This window comes from Entelurus aequoreus, linkage group LG15, assembly GCF_033978785.1.
Source record: "Entelurus aequoreus isolate RoL-2023_Sb linkage group LG15, RoL_Eaeq_v1.1, whole genome shotgun sequence".
Taxonomy (NCBI): Eukaryota; Metazoa; Chordata; class Actinopteri; order Syngnathiformes; family Syngnathidae; genus Entelurus; species Entelurus aequoreus.
Window position 1 is genome coordinate 52,367,430 of NC_084745.1, and position 17,920 is coordinate 52,385,349.

The 17,920-nt window shown below is 39.2% G+C and overlaps 1 protein-coding gene across 2 annotated transcripts in view; it reads right to left on the reverse strand.

The window, feature by feature from the left end:
* The window catches only part of LOC133630256 (rho GTPase-activating protein 29-like), a 142,887-nt gene that overhangs the window by 70,313 nt on the left and 54,654 nt on the right, over positions 1-17,920 (reverse strand). For both annotated transcript variants that reach the window (XM_062021729.1, XM_062021730.1), the window contains exon 3: positions 7,557-7,700. In XM_062021729.1, the coding sequence (XP_061877713.1) occupies positions 7,557-7,700 (144 nt within the window). The remainder of the gene's footprint in view (positions 1-7,556; positions 7,701-17,920) is intronic.

Here is a 17,920-nt window from a genome sequence, read left to right on the forward strand (position 1 = left end):
GAGATAAGTTTGCCAAGTGTAAAATTGAGCTGCATTTTTTAAATAAAAAAAAAGTGCTGTTTCTAAATGTGTCCACTGGATGTCGCAATAGCAATTCTGTCAGGCAAGCAAATAGTTCATACTGTGACTTGAAGTTGAATGACTTTGTAGATACACTGAGATGAAGTCTAAGTTCATTGTTAAAGTGCCAATGATAGTCACACACACACTAGGTGTGGTGAAATTATTCTCTGCATTTGACCGATCACCCTTGTTCACCCCCTGGGAGGTGAGGGGAGGAGTGAGCAGCAGCAGTGGCCGCGCCCGGAAATCATTTTTGGTGATTTAACCCTCAATTCCAACCCTTGATGCTGAGTGCCAAGCAGGGAGGTAATGGCTCCCATGTTTTATAGTCTTTGGTATGACTCGGCCGGGGTTTGAACTCACGACCTAACCATCTCAGGGCGGACACTCTAACCACTAGTCTTCATGGTGTTTTTGAAACCGCGCCAATTTTTTTCCTCTGAATTTTCAACAAACTCGACGTGTTTTGTCAAAAAGGATTGTTTGTGATATGTACATTTTCAGTCTATTTTGGGCCGAAGTAAAACAAATAAAAAAATAAAAAAATACAACTATGACAACTTCACATTTCGTCATAGTTGTATTTTTTTTTTTTTAATTTCAAATATTTATTCATTTGATAGGGAAATCATAACACAGGTACTGAGAAACAGACCCCTCCCCCCAAATAAAAAATATAAAATTAATAATGATAATAAAACCTTTTTTTTTTTTTAAAAATACATAAATAAATAAATAAATAAATAAAAAATCCCCCCGTCCTACATTTGAATGAATGAAATATGTTTGTTTTTGGTCATATAATCAACCATCAACCATTTTGTGTGATCAGTTTAAGAGTCCAGATTAGACATATTTAACAATCATACACATTTATACACAAAAAAAAAAAAAAAAAAAAAGAATGACCGAAAAAGGATTAGCTTATATTTGCCTATCCTATACATTCACTGAAAATAAGATTACCTGGAACATCAACATTGCAAAAAATCAATGGGATGAAAGTAATTGTTACTATATTTGATAATTTTCCATTATTTCACCTTTCAAGGCTTTCTTATAAACCTTAACAAAGAACTACACGTCTTCAACTCATCACCGAGCTTGTTCCACCATTTAACTCCTGTATTTTATATTCCTTCTTACTTTACCTATTTCAAAAATCAACATCCCCCGTAAATGATAGTTTTCTCCTCTTAATTTAAAATAACCTAAGAATACAAGCTGGAAGGCTGCTGTTCTTTAATCCAAACATCATTTCTAGAGATGTCCGATAATATCGGACATATGCCGATATTATCGGCCGATAAATGCTTCAAAATGTCATATCGGAAATGATCGGTATCGGTTTCAAAAAGTACAATTTATGACTTTTTAAAACGCCGCTGTGTACACGGACGTAGGGAGAAGTACAGAGCGCCAATAAACCTTAAAGGCACTGCCTTTGCGTGCCGGCCCAGTCACATAATATCTACGGCTTTTCACACACACAAGTGAATGCAAGGCAAAATTGGTCAACAGCCATACAGGTCACACTGAGGGTGGCCGTGTAAACAACTTTAACACTGTTACAAATATGCGCCACACTGTGAACCCACACCAAACAAACACATTTCGGGAGAACATCCGCACCGTAACACAACATAAACACAACAGAACAAATACCCAGAACCCCTTGCAGCACTAACTCTTCCGTGACTAATCATAATCATGTATTTTGAAGTTATCACGCCATGATTTTACACGTGCGAATAGGTTTTCCTCTACGTGGCCCCTGAGCTGAAATGAGTTTGACACCCCTGCCCTAGAGTATTTTTATTTTATTTTCCATTTATCAGAGGGGATCAAATCAATTCTTAACATTTATTGAGTTATTTGCTTGAATTAATTGATTGATTGATTGATTGAGACTTTTATTAGTAGGTTGCACAGTGAAGTACATATTCCGTACAATTGACCACTAAATGGTAACACCCCAATACAGTTTTTCAACTTGTTTAAGTCGGGGTCCACTTAAATTGATTCATGATACAGATATATACTATCAGATATATACTATCATCATAATACAGTCATCACACAAGATAGTCACATTGAATTATTTACATTATTTACAATTTGGGGTGAATAAAGCCATCATTAAAGTTATGGAATGGTCATGTTTTTGTAAGGCCTGCAAAACCTGAAGGGACTCACATAATTATTATCAGTCAGTGTTTTTCAACCTTTTTTGAGCCAAGGCACATTTTTTGCGTTGAAAAAATGTAGAGGCACACCACCAGCAGAAATCATTCAACTCAGTTGACAGTAAAAAGTCGTCGTCGCAATTGTTGGGTATGACTTTAAAGCATAACCAAGCATGCATCAATATAGGTCTTGTCTCAAAGTAGGTGTACTGTCACTACCTGTCACATCACGACCTGACTTATTTGGACTTTTTGCTGTTTTCCTGTGTGTAGTGTTTTACTTCTTGTCTTGCGCTCTTATTTTGGTGGCTTTTTCTCTTTTTTTGGTATTTCCCTGTAGCAGTTTCATGTCTTCCTTTGAGCGATATTTCCCCGCATCTACTTTGTTTTAGCAATCAAAAATATATTTTAGTTGTTTTTATCCTTCTTTGTGGGGACATTGTTGATTGACATTACATGTTCGGATGTACATTGTCTTTGCTCCACAGTAAGTCTTTGCTGTCGTCCAGCATTCTGTTTTTGTTGACTTTGTAGCCAGTTCAGTTTTAGTTTCGTTCTGCATAGCCTTCCCTAAGCGTCAATGCCTTTTCTTAGCGGCACTCACCTTTTGTTTATTTTTGGTTTAAGCATTAGACACCTTTTTACCTGCACGCTGCCTCCCGCTGTTTCCGACATCTACAAAGCAATTAGCTACCTGCTGCCACCTACTGATATGGAAGAGTATTACACGGTTACTCTGTCGAGCTCTAGACAGCACCGACACTCAACAACAACACATCATTTGCAGACTATAATTACTGCTTTGCAAAAAATATTTTTAACCCAAATAGGTGAAATTAGATCATCTCCCACGGCACACCAGACTGTATCTCACGGCACAGTGGTTGAAAAACACTGCTTTAAGATATCCATAAGCTGAATTCAAACTAAATGAAAATGAGCAATTTTGCCTCCGTGCAGAGCGTTCTGTTCAAACTGAAGGCCAAAAATAATAATTTACATCTTAAGTGCCGCTTCGACAACTGGAGTTCCCCTTAGAATGCCCAAATCATTTGACAAAGACATCAAGAATGTTATCCTCATTACTGTCAAACAAAGAGAAATGCAGAAGAACAGGTTTTAAAACACCAAGTCAGCTGCACTTGCATACACACACACACACACACACACACACATACACACTCACACACACACACGTTTTCTTATGTTACAGCCTTAAAGGCCTACTGAAAGCCACTACTAGCGACTACGCAGTCTGATAGTTTATATATCAATGATGAAATCTTAACATTGCAACACATGCCAATACGGCCGGGTTAACTTATAAAGTGACATTTTAAATTTCCCGCTAAACTTCCGGTTGAAAACGTCTATGTATGATGACGTATGCGCGTGACGTCAATGGTTGAAACGGAAGTATTCGGACGCCATTGAATCCCAATACAAAAAGCTCTGTTTTCATCGCAAAATTCCACAGTATTCTGGACATCTGTGTTGGTGAATCTGTTGCAATTTGTTTAATGAACAATGAAGACTGCAAAGAAGAAAGCTGTAGGTGGGATCGGTGTATTAGCGGCTGGCTGCAGCAACACAACCAGGAGGACTTTGACTTGGATAGCAGACGCGCTATCCGACGCTAGCCGCCGACCGCACGGATGATCGGGTGAAGTCCTTCGTCCTTCCGTTGATCGCTGGAACGCAGGTGAGCACGGGTGTTGATGACTGGCTGGCGTAGGTGGATAGCTAATGTTTTTAGCATAGCTCTGTGAGGTCCCGTTGCTAAGTTAGCTTCAATGGCGTCGTTAGCAACAGCATTGTTAAGCTTCGCCAGGCTGGAAAGCATTAACCGTGTATTTACATGTCCACGGTTTAATAGTATTGTTGATCTTCTGTCTATCCTTCCAGTCAGGGGTTTATTTCTTCTGTTTCTATCTGCAGTTAAGCCCGATGCTATCACGTTAGCTCCGTAGCTAAAGTGCTTCGCCGATGTATTGTCGTGGAGATAAAAGTCACTGTGAATGTCCATTTCGCGTTCCCGACTCTCATTTTCAAGAGGATATAGTATCCGAGGTGGTTTAAAATACAAATCCGTGATCCACAATAGAAAAAGGAGAGAGTGTGGAATCCAATGAGCCAGCTTGTACCTAAGTTACGGTCAGAGCGAAAAAAGATGCGTCCTGCACTGCACTCTAGTCCTTCACTCTTACGTTCCTCATCCACGAATCTTTCATCCTCGCTCAAATTAATGGGGTTATCGTTGCTTTCTCGGTCCGAATCTCTCTCGCTGCTGGTGTAAACAACGGGGAAATGTGAGGAGCCTTTCAACTTGTGACGTCACGCTACTTCCGGTACAGGCAAGGCTTTTTTTATCAGCGACCAAAAGTTGCGAACTTTATCGTCGATGTTCTCTACTAAATCCTTTCATCAAAAATATGGCAATATCGCGAAATGATCAAGTATGACACATAGAATGGATCTGCTATCCCCGTTTAAATTAAAAAAAATCATTTCAGTAGGCCTTTAATCCAGAATTGAATGAATCCATTTTTGTCCTTAAAATTCTACAGTCAATATATCCCATAACGTAGGGCTGTCCCCCATACCAATATTTTGGTGATACTTTTCTAAATAATTACATTTATTTTCACAGAAAATCCTAGGGTGCATTAAACATATGTTTAGTCCTTAAATAAAAAAATTGGATTAGAGCCTGCTCTTTGAAGTGAACGATCGAAAGCAAATATTTTTGATGAATGACCGCAGGAAAAGGAGAACAATTTGGACAGATTTGAACGTTTTAGACTGCGGAAAGGTCAAGTAAAAATGTCCACAAACAACGTGCACTTTCACATGTAGACTAGTAGCAACATCCGTCCCCTCAGAAAGACTTTTTCCAAAACAAGGCAGATCCTAACAAAAAGGAGAAACTGGATCAGCCCCTTTAAAGCTGAGGCCATTGTTTTTTTTTGTGTGTTTTTTTGCATATTTTAAGTTATATTTTGCCGAGTCATGTTTAGTTGATTGTGTTTTCTTTTTTCTTTCTTTTTTATTGACATCCAGCATCAGACATTCCTCTCCATCACATCATAGTAGCATACAATTTACATCTATTGTCTGCCCCAAATGTCAAAATAATAGTTTTTGTTTATATCCCAACGATGCCACGTCTCCCCCCCAATAAGAGGAAAAACAGCAAAAAAAAACAAAAACCAAACAAAATAATAATAAATAAATACAATTAATAATCATAAAAATAAAAGAGAATAAATAGAAAAAAAACTAAACATATAGGGAGTAGTGTTGTAACTAGGGATGTCCGATAATGGCTTTTTTGCCGATATCCGATATTGTCCAACTCTTAATTACCGATACCAACCGATACCGCTATATATACAGTCGTGGAATTAAAACATTATTGTGCCTAATTTGGACAACCAGATATGGTGAAGATAAGGTCCTTTTTTTTTAAATTATAAAATAAGATAAATAAATTTAAAACATTTTCTTGAATAAAAAAGAAAGTAAAACAATATAAAAACAGTTACATAGAAACTAGTAATTAATGAAAATGAGTAAAATGAACTGTTAAAGGTTAGTACTTTTAGTGGAGCAGCATGTGTGCTTACGGACTGTATCCCTTGCAGACTGTATTGATATATATTGATATATAATGTAGGAACCAGAATATTAATAACAGAAAGAAACAACCCTTTTGTGTGAATGAGTGTGAATGGGGGAGGGAGGTTTTTTGGGTTGGTGCACAAATTGTAAGTGTATCTTGTGTTTTTTATGTTGATTTAATTTAAAAAAAAAACAAGAGAGGTCAGCATAGTGCTCCAGAGCTCCAAACTTCATGTGACCTTCCAATTAGCCCACGTACAGTACGCAGGGAGCTTCATGGAATGGTTTTCCATGGCCGAGCAGCTGGATCTAAGCCATACATCAATCAATCAATCAATGTTTATTTATATAGCCCTAAATCACAAGTGTCTCAAAGGCACACAACGACACAACGACATCCTCGGTACAGAGCCCACATACGGGTAAGGAAAAACTCACCCCAGTGGGACATCACCAATGCAAAGTGTGGGATGCAGTGGTGTAAAGCACGTCGCCACTGGACTCTAGAGCAGTGGAGACGCCTTCTCGGGACTGACGAATCACGCTTTTCCATCTGGCAATCTGATGGACCAGTCTGGGTTTGGAGGTTGCCAGGAGAACGCTACATTTCGGACTGCATTGCAAATTTGGTGGAGGAGGAATTATGGTGCGGGGTTGTTTGTCAGGAGTTGGGCTTGGCCCCTTAGTTCCAGTGAAAGGAGCTTTGAATGCTCCAGGGTACCAAAACATTTTGGACAATTCCATGGGATGGCACTTCAAGTTCATATGTGAGTAAAGGCAAGTGGCCAAATATTTTTGGCAATATAGCAGTGTTTCCCACACATTCATTTATTTGTGGCGGCCCGCCACAAAATAATTACGTCTGCCACAAATTTTTAAAAAATTTAATTTTTTTTTTTTTTTTTTGTCCTGTCCAGCTTCTCAGGCAAATCATATAGTTGATGTAGATGCCCATATAGGCTGTTCAGATTTACTTTACAAAAGAGAAGTGGAGGATACTTCTCTTGTTGCCTTATTTGTATTTGACCACTACTGTTTTCTGTTTATTTGTTACTGACTGTGGCAGGACACCTCTGCCTCTGTTTCACTTTATGTTGCTGGTAAATAATATGGTTGTAGTAGTAGGCTAAAGTTAAATTATTTAGTATGCACTCATTAAAGGGGCAGAGATTTAAGAGACATTTTAGCTTTTATATTTTATAAGATATATTTTTTGTAAGAACCACAATTCATAAATATATTTCAGTGAATAACTTATTGTTCAAATCTGTATATAAATATGTACATAAAGTGTTGTAATTATATTGTAAAATGGATGGATGGACGTTTAAAACAAAACTGTTATTATTAATTAGTAAGTATACATTTTTTGAGCCTTTTTAGAGAAAATCATATCTTTGTAGTAAATTATGCAAATTACTCGATGATGTCATGGTGACCACGCCCATAGCCACGCCCCCACCGCCACAGGTATCTTGGCAGTTTATGGGAAACACTGTATAGTGTAGATGTGCCAAACTTGTGGCATCGTTTTCAAAAAGACTTGACGCTGTAATTGCATGAGTAAACCGTCACGGAAAAATGAGAAGATGAGACAAAGCGAGATAAGAAAACAGGGGAGAAGAGTGTTGGAAATGCTTGATTGGACAACAGGGAATATTTGGAGAGGCGAACATCATGACTCACTCTTGACTAAAGCGGCGACGGCTCCAGCTGTACTGTGAATTGTCACCCAGTTGAGGCTCTCGTGTTTGCCAATGATGCCTTTCAGGACCTCCAGCATCTCGTCGAGACGTTTGTCCACCACTTGTTGGAGGCCGTCTGGATGCTCTGTGAAGTCACAAGGTCCATCGTCAAGAACAAAAAACACATTTCCACGTACAATTAGAGGATTTATAGCATGAAGGGACATTCAAATCCCCCCTCCGTCTCCCGTTTCCGCGGCGGAGGCTCTGCCGAACCCCTGAGGCCGACTCACCGAACCCCTGAGGCCGACTCACCGAACCCCTAGGGTTCGATCGAACCCAGGTTAAGAACCACTGATCTAAAACCTACGATACAAGTGCAAAGCTCGAGAGTTCATTTTAGTCAAGTTGCATAAGGTAAACATGGTAGGCTATGGGCTACTAAGAGTTAACAGCTCCACAACGGTTGAGCACACAATAGCACACAAGCTAGACATGCGTAAAAAGTGTCCTTAAGTGAGCAATACTGCAGTCTAAATTTACATTTGTAAATACAAATGTCAAATAAATATGTGACCCGTGCTGGCAAAATGAGTCGGAATGCGCACAGGCTAAAAAAAAACTCCACTGTGTAAGATGGGAAGCAACATGAAGGTGTTCTGTTTCTTTCATGTATTGTAATCAACAGAAAGATATTGTCTTGACCCGAGAACTACAAAGCGGAGAGAAAGCAGGATCTGCCCAAGTTCCAAACACCTCTTCTTTGAACACTTTTAACGACCTTTTCTGTGAACTGTTTTACGACCTTTTCTTTGAACTGTTCTGTAACCAAAGGCGATGGCTGTTTACGACCCCCGCCCCTTTAGAAACAGCTGTTGCCATGTAGTCAGGGAAAGTCCAAATAAAAGAGGTGGCGTAAAATCGTTTGCCAGAGCGTGCTGGAGACTGTACAAGAGTACAGCCTAGACCATACTTGCCAACCCTCCCGTTTTTACCGGGAGACTCCCGGTATTCAGCGCCTCTCCCGATAACCTCCCGGCAGAAATGTTCTCCCGACAAACTCCCGGTATTCAGCCGGAGCTGGAGGCCACGCCCCCTCCAGCTCAATGCGGACCTGAGTGGGGACAGCCTGTTCTCACGTCCGTTTTCCCACAATATAAACAGCGTGCCTGCCCAATGACGTCATAACTGTAGAATGATCGAGGGCGAATTCTTGGTTTCTTATGTGGGTTTATTGTTAGGCAGTTTCATTAACGTCCTCCCAGCGCGGTAACAACACACAACAACAGCAGTCACGTTTAGTCTACCGTAAAGCAGTTCGTCTGCCGTAAACAGCAATGTTGTGACACTCTTAAACAGGACAATACTGCCATCTACTGGATAGCCTCCAGAACACTGAAATTCAAGTATTTCTTTTATTTATATGTATAATAAAATAAATATATATATATATATATATATATATATATATATATATATATATATATATATATATATATAGCTAGAATTCACTGAAAGTCAAATATTTCAAATATATATATATATATATATATATATAGCTAGAATTCACTGAAAGTCAAATATTTCAAATATATATATATATATATATATATATATATATATATATATATATATATATATATATATATACCTGTATATACCGTAATTTCCGGACTATAAGGCGCACCTGACTATAAGCCGCACCAGCTAAATTTAGGGGAAAATACAGATTGCTCCATATATAAGCCGCACCCGACTATAAGCCGCAGGCGTTTTGATGTGTAATTACCGTAGTATATAGGGGTTCCTGCTACCACGGAGGGGATTGTCGGGACAGAGATGACTGTTTGGGAACGCAAAGCGTCCCATTTATTAACAATAAATCTTTCAATCATTCAATCAAACTTTCACATCACATCCAGATCGATTGCCTTTAACTTAAAAGCAGCATTATATGCACTTCTCTGTTTGTTTTCCATATTGAGGGTGTTTGCATGAACACTTCCTTCGCTCTCCTACTCTTTGTTTTGCTCTCGTTACCTGGCGCCAGATGTCTTCCTCGGTCTCGCGCATCCTCGGTGGTGCGCGCCCCTGGTTACCGTAAGCCGTAGAAAAGCCGCGCCGTTGTATAAGCCGCAGGGACCAGAACGAGGGGAAAAAGTAGCGGCTTATAGTCCGGGAAATTACGGTATATATATATATATATATATGTATATATATATATATATATATACATATATATATATATATATATATATATATATATATATACATATATATATATATATATATATATATATATATATATATATATATATATATATATGTATATATATATATATATATATATACATATATATACATATATACATATATATATATACATATATATACATATATATATATATATATATATATATATATATATATATATATATATATATATATATATATATATATATATATATATATATATATATATATATATATATATATATATATATATATATATATATGTATGAAATACTTGAGTTGGTGAATTCTAGCTTATTCCAGCCACATCGACCCCTTCTGAGCGCCTATTTTCAGCTGCTGGGAATATTGTAAACAAGAAAAGAACCAAAGCATGTAGACATGCTAACCTTTCTTCATTACAACTGTTAGACACTCACTGGAATGAGTAGAATTGGTTATTGTGTACTGTGTTGGACTGGATGTTTATTTTGCACATTTTAAAAGCAATACTTAATGTTTACAGTGCTCCAGAATATTTAGATTGGCACTTTTTTGTATTGGATGTTTATCTTTATTTTTGCACATTTTAGCAAATAAGCAATACTTTCACTTTTGTTGAAATGTTTACACTGTTGTTACAGAATATTTCGTTTTGCACTTTTTTGTATTGGATGTTTATCTTTATTTTTGCACATTTTAAAGCAAAATAAGCAATACTTTTACTTTTGAAATGCTTATACTATTGCAGAATATTAAGATTTGCACTGGATGTTGACTTTTATATTTGCACATTAAAAAGCAAATAAGCTACTTTTAATTTTATTAAATGTTAAAAGTTTTAAATGTTTACATTGTTACAGAATATTTAGTCATGTTGTTGTCAATGTTGACTGAGTGGCCATACTTCTTTTTTTTTGTAAATAAAAGCCATGCCTTTTGAAAAAACGGGCCTACATTTATTTTTTCATCTTCATTTTGAATAAAAAAATAATCGGTAAAAGGAAAAATAATCTATGGATTAATCGAAAAAAATAATCTATAGATTAACCGATTAATCGAAAAAACAATCTATAGATTAATCGATAGAAAAATAATCGTTAGCTGCAGCCTTACAGTGTTTGAACCTGACAACAATCTGAAGTTGTCTTTATTTTGAAGTTATCGTGCCGTGATTTTACCACTCCGGCCCACTTGGGAGTACATTTTTCTCCATGTGGCCCCCGATCTAAAATGACACAAATAGTCATGAAAATACAGAAAACGCATTGCATGAGAAGGTGTGTCCAAACTTTTGGCCCGTACTGTTTATTATGAGACTTAACAAAAAGAAAAAGACAAGAACCATAAAAATTCCATATCTCGGACCTTCCACCCACGCTGGCAACAGGACGACTCCATGACATTCTGGCTTTAACTGTTTTAAAGGGTGGCCATGGCAGCCATGTCAAACGACCACCATCCATTCACAGCAGTCGTGGTCAACACTAAAGCAGTCAACGGTCTGTCTAGGCAACAAGACCGTAAAGCAGAGGTGGCAGAGGGATTGCAGAAACCTACAAAGAGAAGTCCACCTGAAAGCCAAGTGCATAAACAATCATGGCCGATTGTGACCTTTCTAGAATTAGAAGTTTGCAAGTCTGTTAATCAGAAGCCCCCTTTTTTCTCAAATAAAACGGTGAGGTAAGAACCCCCAGAAAATACAGCCAATGATAAGGGTGGGAATAGATGTTCTGCCATGAAGTCGGCAAGCTCGCCAGAACAAAGCTGAGGTCTGATTTCCCAACACCTGCATGTTATCCGCAATCAAATGGAGTAGAGTTCAAAGAACTCCGGCTTATTAGTGATTCCCAGAGCCCAAAAAAAGTCTGCGGGCTATAGAGCGTTTTCTATTGGGGCTCCAGTACTCTGGAATGCCCTCCCGGTAACAGTTAGAGATGCTACCTCAGTAAAAGCATTTAAGTCCCATCTTAAAACTCATTTGTATACTCTCGCCTTTAAATAGACCCCCTTTTTAGACCAGTTGATCTGCCGTTTCTTTTCTTTTCTGTCCCCCTCTCCCTTGTGGAAGGGGGGCCACAAGTCCGGTGGCCACGGATGAAGTGCTGGCTGTCCAGAGTCGGGACCCGGGGTGGACCGCTCGCCTTGGCATCGGTTGGGGACGTCTCTGCGCTGCTGACCTGTCTCCGCTCAGGATGGTCTCCTGCTGGCCCCACTATGGACTAGACTCTCACTATTATGTTAAATCCACTATGGACTGGACTCTCACTATTATGTTAGATCCACTATGGACTGGACTCTATGACTATTATGTTAAATCCACTATGGACTGGACTCTCACTATTATGTTAGATCCACTATGGACTGGACTCTCACTATTATGTTAGATCCACTATGGACTGGACTCTCACACTATTATGTTAGATCCACTATGGACTGGACTTTCACACTATTATGTTAGATCCACTATAGACTGGACTCTCACTATTATGTTAGATCCACTATGGACTGGACTTTCACAATATTATGCTAGATCCACTAAAGGACTGGACTCTCACTATTATGTTAGATCCACTATGGACTGGACTTTCACAATATTATGCTAGATACACTATGGACTGGACTCTCACTATTATGTTAGATCCACTATGGACTGGACTCTCACTATTATGTTAGATCCACTATGGACTGGACTCTCACACTATTATGTTAGATCCACTATGGACTGGACTCTCACACTATTATGTTAGATCCACTATGGACTGGACTTTCACAATATTATGTTAGATCCACTATGGACTGGACTCTCACTATTATGTTAGATCCCCTATGGACTGGACTCTCACACTATTATGTTCGATCCACTATGGACTGGACTCTCACTATTATGTTAGATCCACTATGGACTGAACTCTCACTATTATGTTAGATCCACTATGGACTGGACTCTCACACTATTATGTTAGATCCACTATGGACTGGACTCTCTCACTATTATGTTAGATCCACTATGGACTGGACTCTCACACTATTATGTTAGATACACTATGGACTGGACTCTCACTATTATGTTAGGTCCACCATGGACTGGACTCTCTCACTATTATGTTAGATCCACTATGGACTGAACTCTCACAATTATGTTAGATCCACTATGGACTGGACTCACACTATTATGTTAGGTCCACTATGGACTGGACTCTCACGATTATGTTAAATCCACTATGGAATGGACTCTCACACTATTATGTTAGATCCACTATGGACTCGACTTTCACAATATTATGTTAGATCCACTATGGACTGGACTCTCACTATTATGTTAGATCCACTATGGACTGGACTCTCACACTATTATGTTAGATCCACTATGGACTGGACTCTCTCACTATTATGTTAGATCCACTATGGACTGGACTCTCACACTATTATGTTAGATATACTATGGACTGGACTCTCACTATTATGTTAGGTCCACCATGGACTGGACTCTCTCACTATTATGTTAGATCCACTATGGACTGAACTCTCACTATTATGTTAGATCCACTATGGACTGGACTCACACTATTATGTTAGGTCCACTATGGACTGGACTCTCACGATTATGTTAAATCCACTATGGACTGGACTCTCACACTATTATGTTAGATCCACTATGGACTGGACTCACACTATTATGTTAGATCCACTATGGACTGGACTCACACTATTATGTTAGATCCACTATGGACTGGACTCTCACACTATTATGTTAGAGCCACTATGGACTGGACTCTCACACTATTATGTTAGATCCACTATGGACTGGACTCTCACTATTATGTTAGATCCACTATGGACTGGACTCACACTATTATGTTAGGTCCACTATGGACTGGACTCTCACGATTATGTTAAATCCACTATGGACTGGACTCTCACACTATTATGTTAGATCCACTCGACGTCCATTGCATCCGGTCTCCCCTACAGGGGGGGGGGGGGGGGGGGGGTTGTGAGTTTTTCCTTGCCCTTATGTGGGCTCTGAACCGAGGATGTCGTTGTGGCTTGTGCAGCCCTTTGAGACACTTGTGATTTAGGGCTATATAAATAAACATTGATTGATTGAGTAGGGGTATGACAAATATTCTTGGTTCAGCGCTAATGAGCTAAAACCGCGATGGGATGTCCATTTATTGCAGACTAAAGTGAAAATATGCAAGTGGTGGTAACACCAAAACAAGTTGTGGAGTTACCCAACTAGAGTGGGCGGCTTACTGTCCATTTTCCGGCCCCCTCTCTACCCTCGGACAAAACTGCATCACACACCGACAGTCAAAGCCACGTTTGCGCTGATGATCACCCCCGGATTACCACCGCATGGAGAAGGGGATCAGAAAGACTTTAGCTGTCGCCCGTTTTTCCTTTTATTCATTCGCTCTCTTTAGAGCAGGGCAACCGCTGAAGGTAATACTTGCCGGGTCTGCCTGGCTACGGTGACAATGCTAGCTGCGGCATTCCGGGAAATCCAGCCAACTAAACAGTATGTGACAAGGTCCCATTGGAAGGTGAAACAAGTCGACGGGAAAAACCAAAACACTGGCGCAAGGTACAAAACCCCAAACCAGTGAAGTTGGCACGTTGTGTAATTCGTAAATAATGATTTGCAAATCCTTTTCGACTTATAGTCAATTGAATAGACTGCAAAGACAAGATATTTAATGTTTGAACTGATAATAATCATTGACTTTGAATTTAATGGCAGCAACACAATGCAAAAAATGTGTCTGGGTGTTGTTGATAAATGGCTTTCGCTTTGCATAGTAGAGTTTTAACTTGCACTTACAGATGTAGCGACGAACTGTGGTTACTGACAGTGGCTTTCTGAAGAGTCCCTGAGCCCATGTGGTGATATCCTTTACACACTGATGTCGGTTTTTTGATGCAGTACCGCCTAAGGCAGGGGTCGGCAACCCGCGGCTCCGGAGCCGCATGCGGCTCCTTGACCACTCTGATGAGGCTCAGCTACATACATGCCGACCCCCCCCCCGATTTTCCCAGGAGATTTATAATAATAATAATAATAATAATAATACCTGGGATTTATATAGCGCTTTTCTAAGTACCCAAAGTCGCTTTACATGTTTTTCTGCACCCATCATTCATTCACACCTGTAATTTATGGATCTCAGTGTCTCTCATAGATTACTCCCAGTGAAAAAATAATTCTATTTACACTCTAATTGCTAAATAAAGGGCGTGCCCTAATTGCACTGCAGTAATTGTCCTCTATAGCATTTACATACAGTTTGCCAGTCCAGCCACATGTTGCATGTTGTTATTACTTACACACACAGGAGACAGCAAAGCATACTTACTCATCAGCCACACAGCTTACACTGACGGTAGCAGTATCAAACAACTTTAACATTGTTACGTTACAAATATGCGCCACACTGTGAACCCACACCAAAAAAGAATGAAAAACACATTTCTGGAGAACATCCCACTTTAACACAACATAAACACAACACAACCATTACCCAGAATCCCATGCAGCCCTAACTCTTCCGGTCTACATTATACACCCCCGCTACCACCAAATCCCCCCACACATCAACCCCCCCCCTCTCCGTGCGTTGGTTGAGCGGAAGAGTTAGGGCTGCATGGGATTCTGGGTATTGGTACCTTTAGTGTAAGATGTGTGGCTGCTGAGGTAGTACGCCTTGCTGTCACTTACGTGAGCAAGCTGAAACTGCAATCTACATGTGGTCGAGCAGGTACACTGTTAGGGCAGACTGTAGAGGGCGCCAAATGCAGTGTCATCACGCTCTGATATTCGGGAGTCTCCCGGGAAAAATGAGAGGGTTGGCAAGTATGACGCTATCAAGCGGCAATCATTCAAAACTCGCGGGCTGCACTAACATCAAATTTCCACATTAAAGTGCGTGTCGGTGCGTGTGTCGGAGACCCCTGGTTAACATAGCACAAAGCATTTAAGCTTTGTATGCGGTGTTTTTCATTTTAAATTTTAACATTTTTTTTGTGGCTCCCATTACTTTCTTTGATTTGTGAAACTTGCCAAAATGGCTCTTTGAGTGGTAAAGGTTGCCGACCCCTGGCCTAAGGGATCCAAGGTCCGTAATATCCTCGCTTACGTGCAGTGATTTCTCCAGATTCTCGGAACCTTTTGATGAAATTACGCACCGCAGATGGTGAAATCTAGGGCTGCAACTAACGATTCGTTTGATAATCAATTAATCTGACGATTATTACTTCGATTAATCGATTAATAATCGGATAAAAGAGACAATCTACATTTCTATCCTTTCCAGTATTTTATTGGGAAAAAAACAGCATACTGGCACCATAGTTATTTTGATTATTGTTTCTCAGCTGTTTGTACATGTTGCAGTTTATAAATAAAGGTTTATAAAAAATTTTAAAAAATTAAAAATTGCCTCTCTGCATGCGCATGGCATAGATCCAACGAATCAATGACTAAATTAATCGCCAACTATTTTTATAATCGATTTAATCGATTAGTTGTTGCAGCCCCAGTGAAATCCCTAAATTCCTTGCAATAGCATTTGTTGACAAAGTGGTGACCCTCGCCCCATTCTTGTTTGTGAACGACTGAGCATTTCATGGAAGCTGCTTTTATACCCAATCATGGCACCCACCTGTTCCCAATTAGCCTGTTCACCTGTGGGATGTTCCAAATAAGTGTTTGATGAGCATTCCTCAACTTTCTCAGTCCTTTTTGCCACTTGTGCCAGCTTTTTTTGAAACATGTTGCAGGCATCAAATTCCAAATGAGCTAATATTTGCAAAAAATAACAACGTTTCTCAGTTCGAACGTTGAATATCTTGTCTTTGCAGTCTATTCAATTGAATATAAGTTGAAAAGGATTTGCAAATCATTGTATTCTGTTTTTATTTACCATTTACACAACGTGACAACTAGGGCTGCAACTAACGATTCATTTGATAATCGATTAATCTATCGATTATTACTTCGATTAGTCGATTAATAATCGGATAAAAGAGATAATCTACATTTCTATCCTTTCCGGTATTTTATTGGGAAAAAAAACAGCATACTGGCACCATAATTATTTTGATTATTGTTTCTCAGCTGTTTGTACATGTTGCAGTTTATAAATAAAGGTTTATAAAAAATTTAAAAAAATAAAAAATTGCCTCTGTGCATGCGCATGGCATAGATCCAACGAATTGATGACTAAATTAATCGCCAACTATTTTTATAATCGATGTAATCGATTAGTTGTTGCAGCCCTAGTGAAATCCCTAAATTCCTTGCAATAGCATTTGTTGACAAAGTGGTGACCCTCGCCCCGTCCTTGTTTGTGAACGACTGAGCATTTCATGGAAGCTGCTTTCATACCCAATCATGGCACCCACCTGTTCCCAATTAGCCTGTTCACCTGTGGGATGTTCCAAATAAGTGTTTGATGAGCATTCCTCCACTTTCTCTGTCCTTTTTGCCACTTGTGCCAGCTTTTTTTGAAACATGTTGCAGGCATCAAATTCCAAATGAGCTAATATTTGCAAAAAATAACAACGTTTCTCAGTTTCAACGTTAAATATCTTGTCTTTGCAGTCTATTCAATTGAATATAAGTTGAAAAGGATTCGCAAATCATTGCATTCTCTTTTTATTTACCATTTACACAACGTGCCAACTTCACTGCTTTTGGGTGTTGTAACACCAAATGCTGAAAATCTACAACTGCATATTGAAAAAAAAAATAGTTGAATGACCTGCCGACCGTGCAGTCAATGGTCTGAGCGAGCCAAAAGCTCCTCCACAGACTCCCCTCTCTTCTCCATGGCAACCATCTTCATTCATCTTCATCAAATGTCATGCGCGGCTACTTCAGCTGCTGAGAACCTGGTAGCTTTTAATGGCACGAGCTTCCTTTTAGTTTTAGCTGCCATGAAAAAGACACACTTTTTAGGTGTCCAGGTCAGAGTCGTAATTTCTGTAAAATAACCCCATACAAAAGAGGTGTGTGTACAGTACACAAAGTACTTATCTAATACATATTAGGGGTGTGATGATTGGGTGGCCATCAATCTGTATTTGCTGATTTTTGGGGGAAGTATGCGATTGTCATTGCCTCTGGCT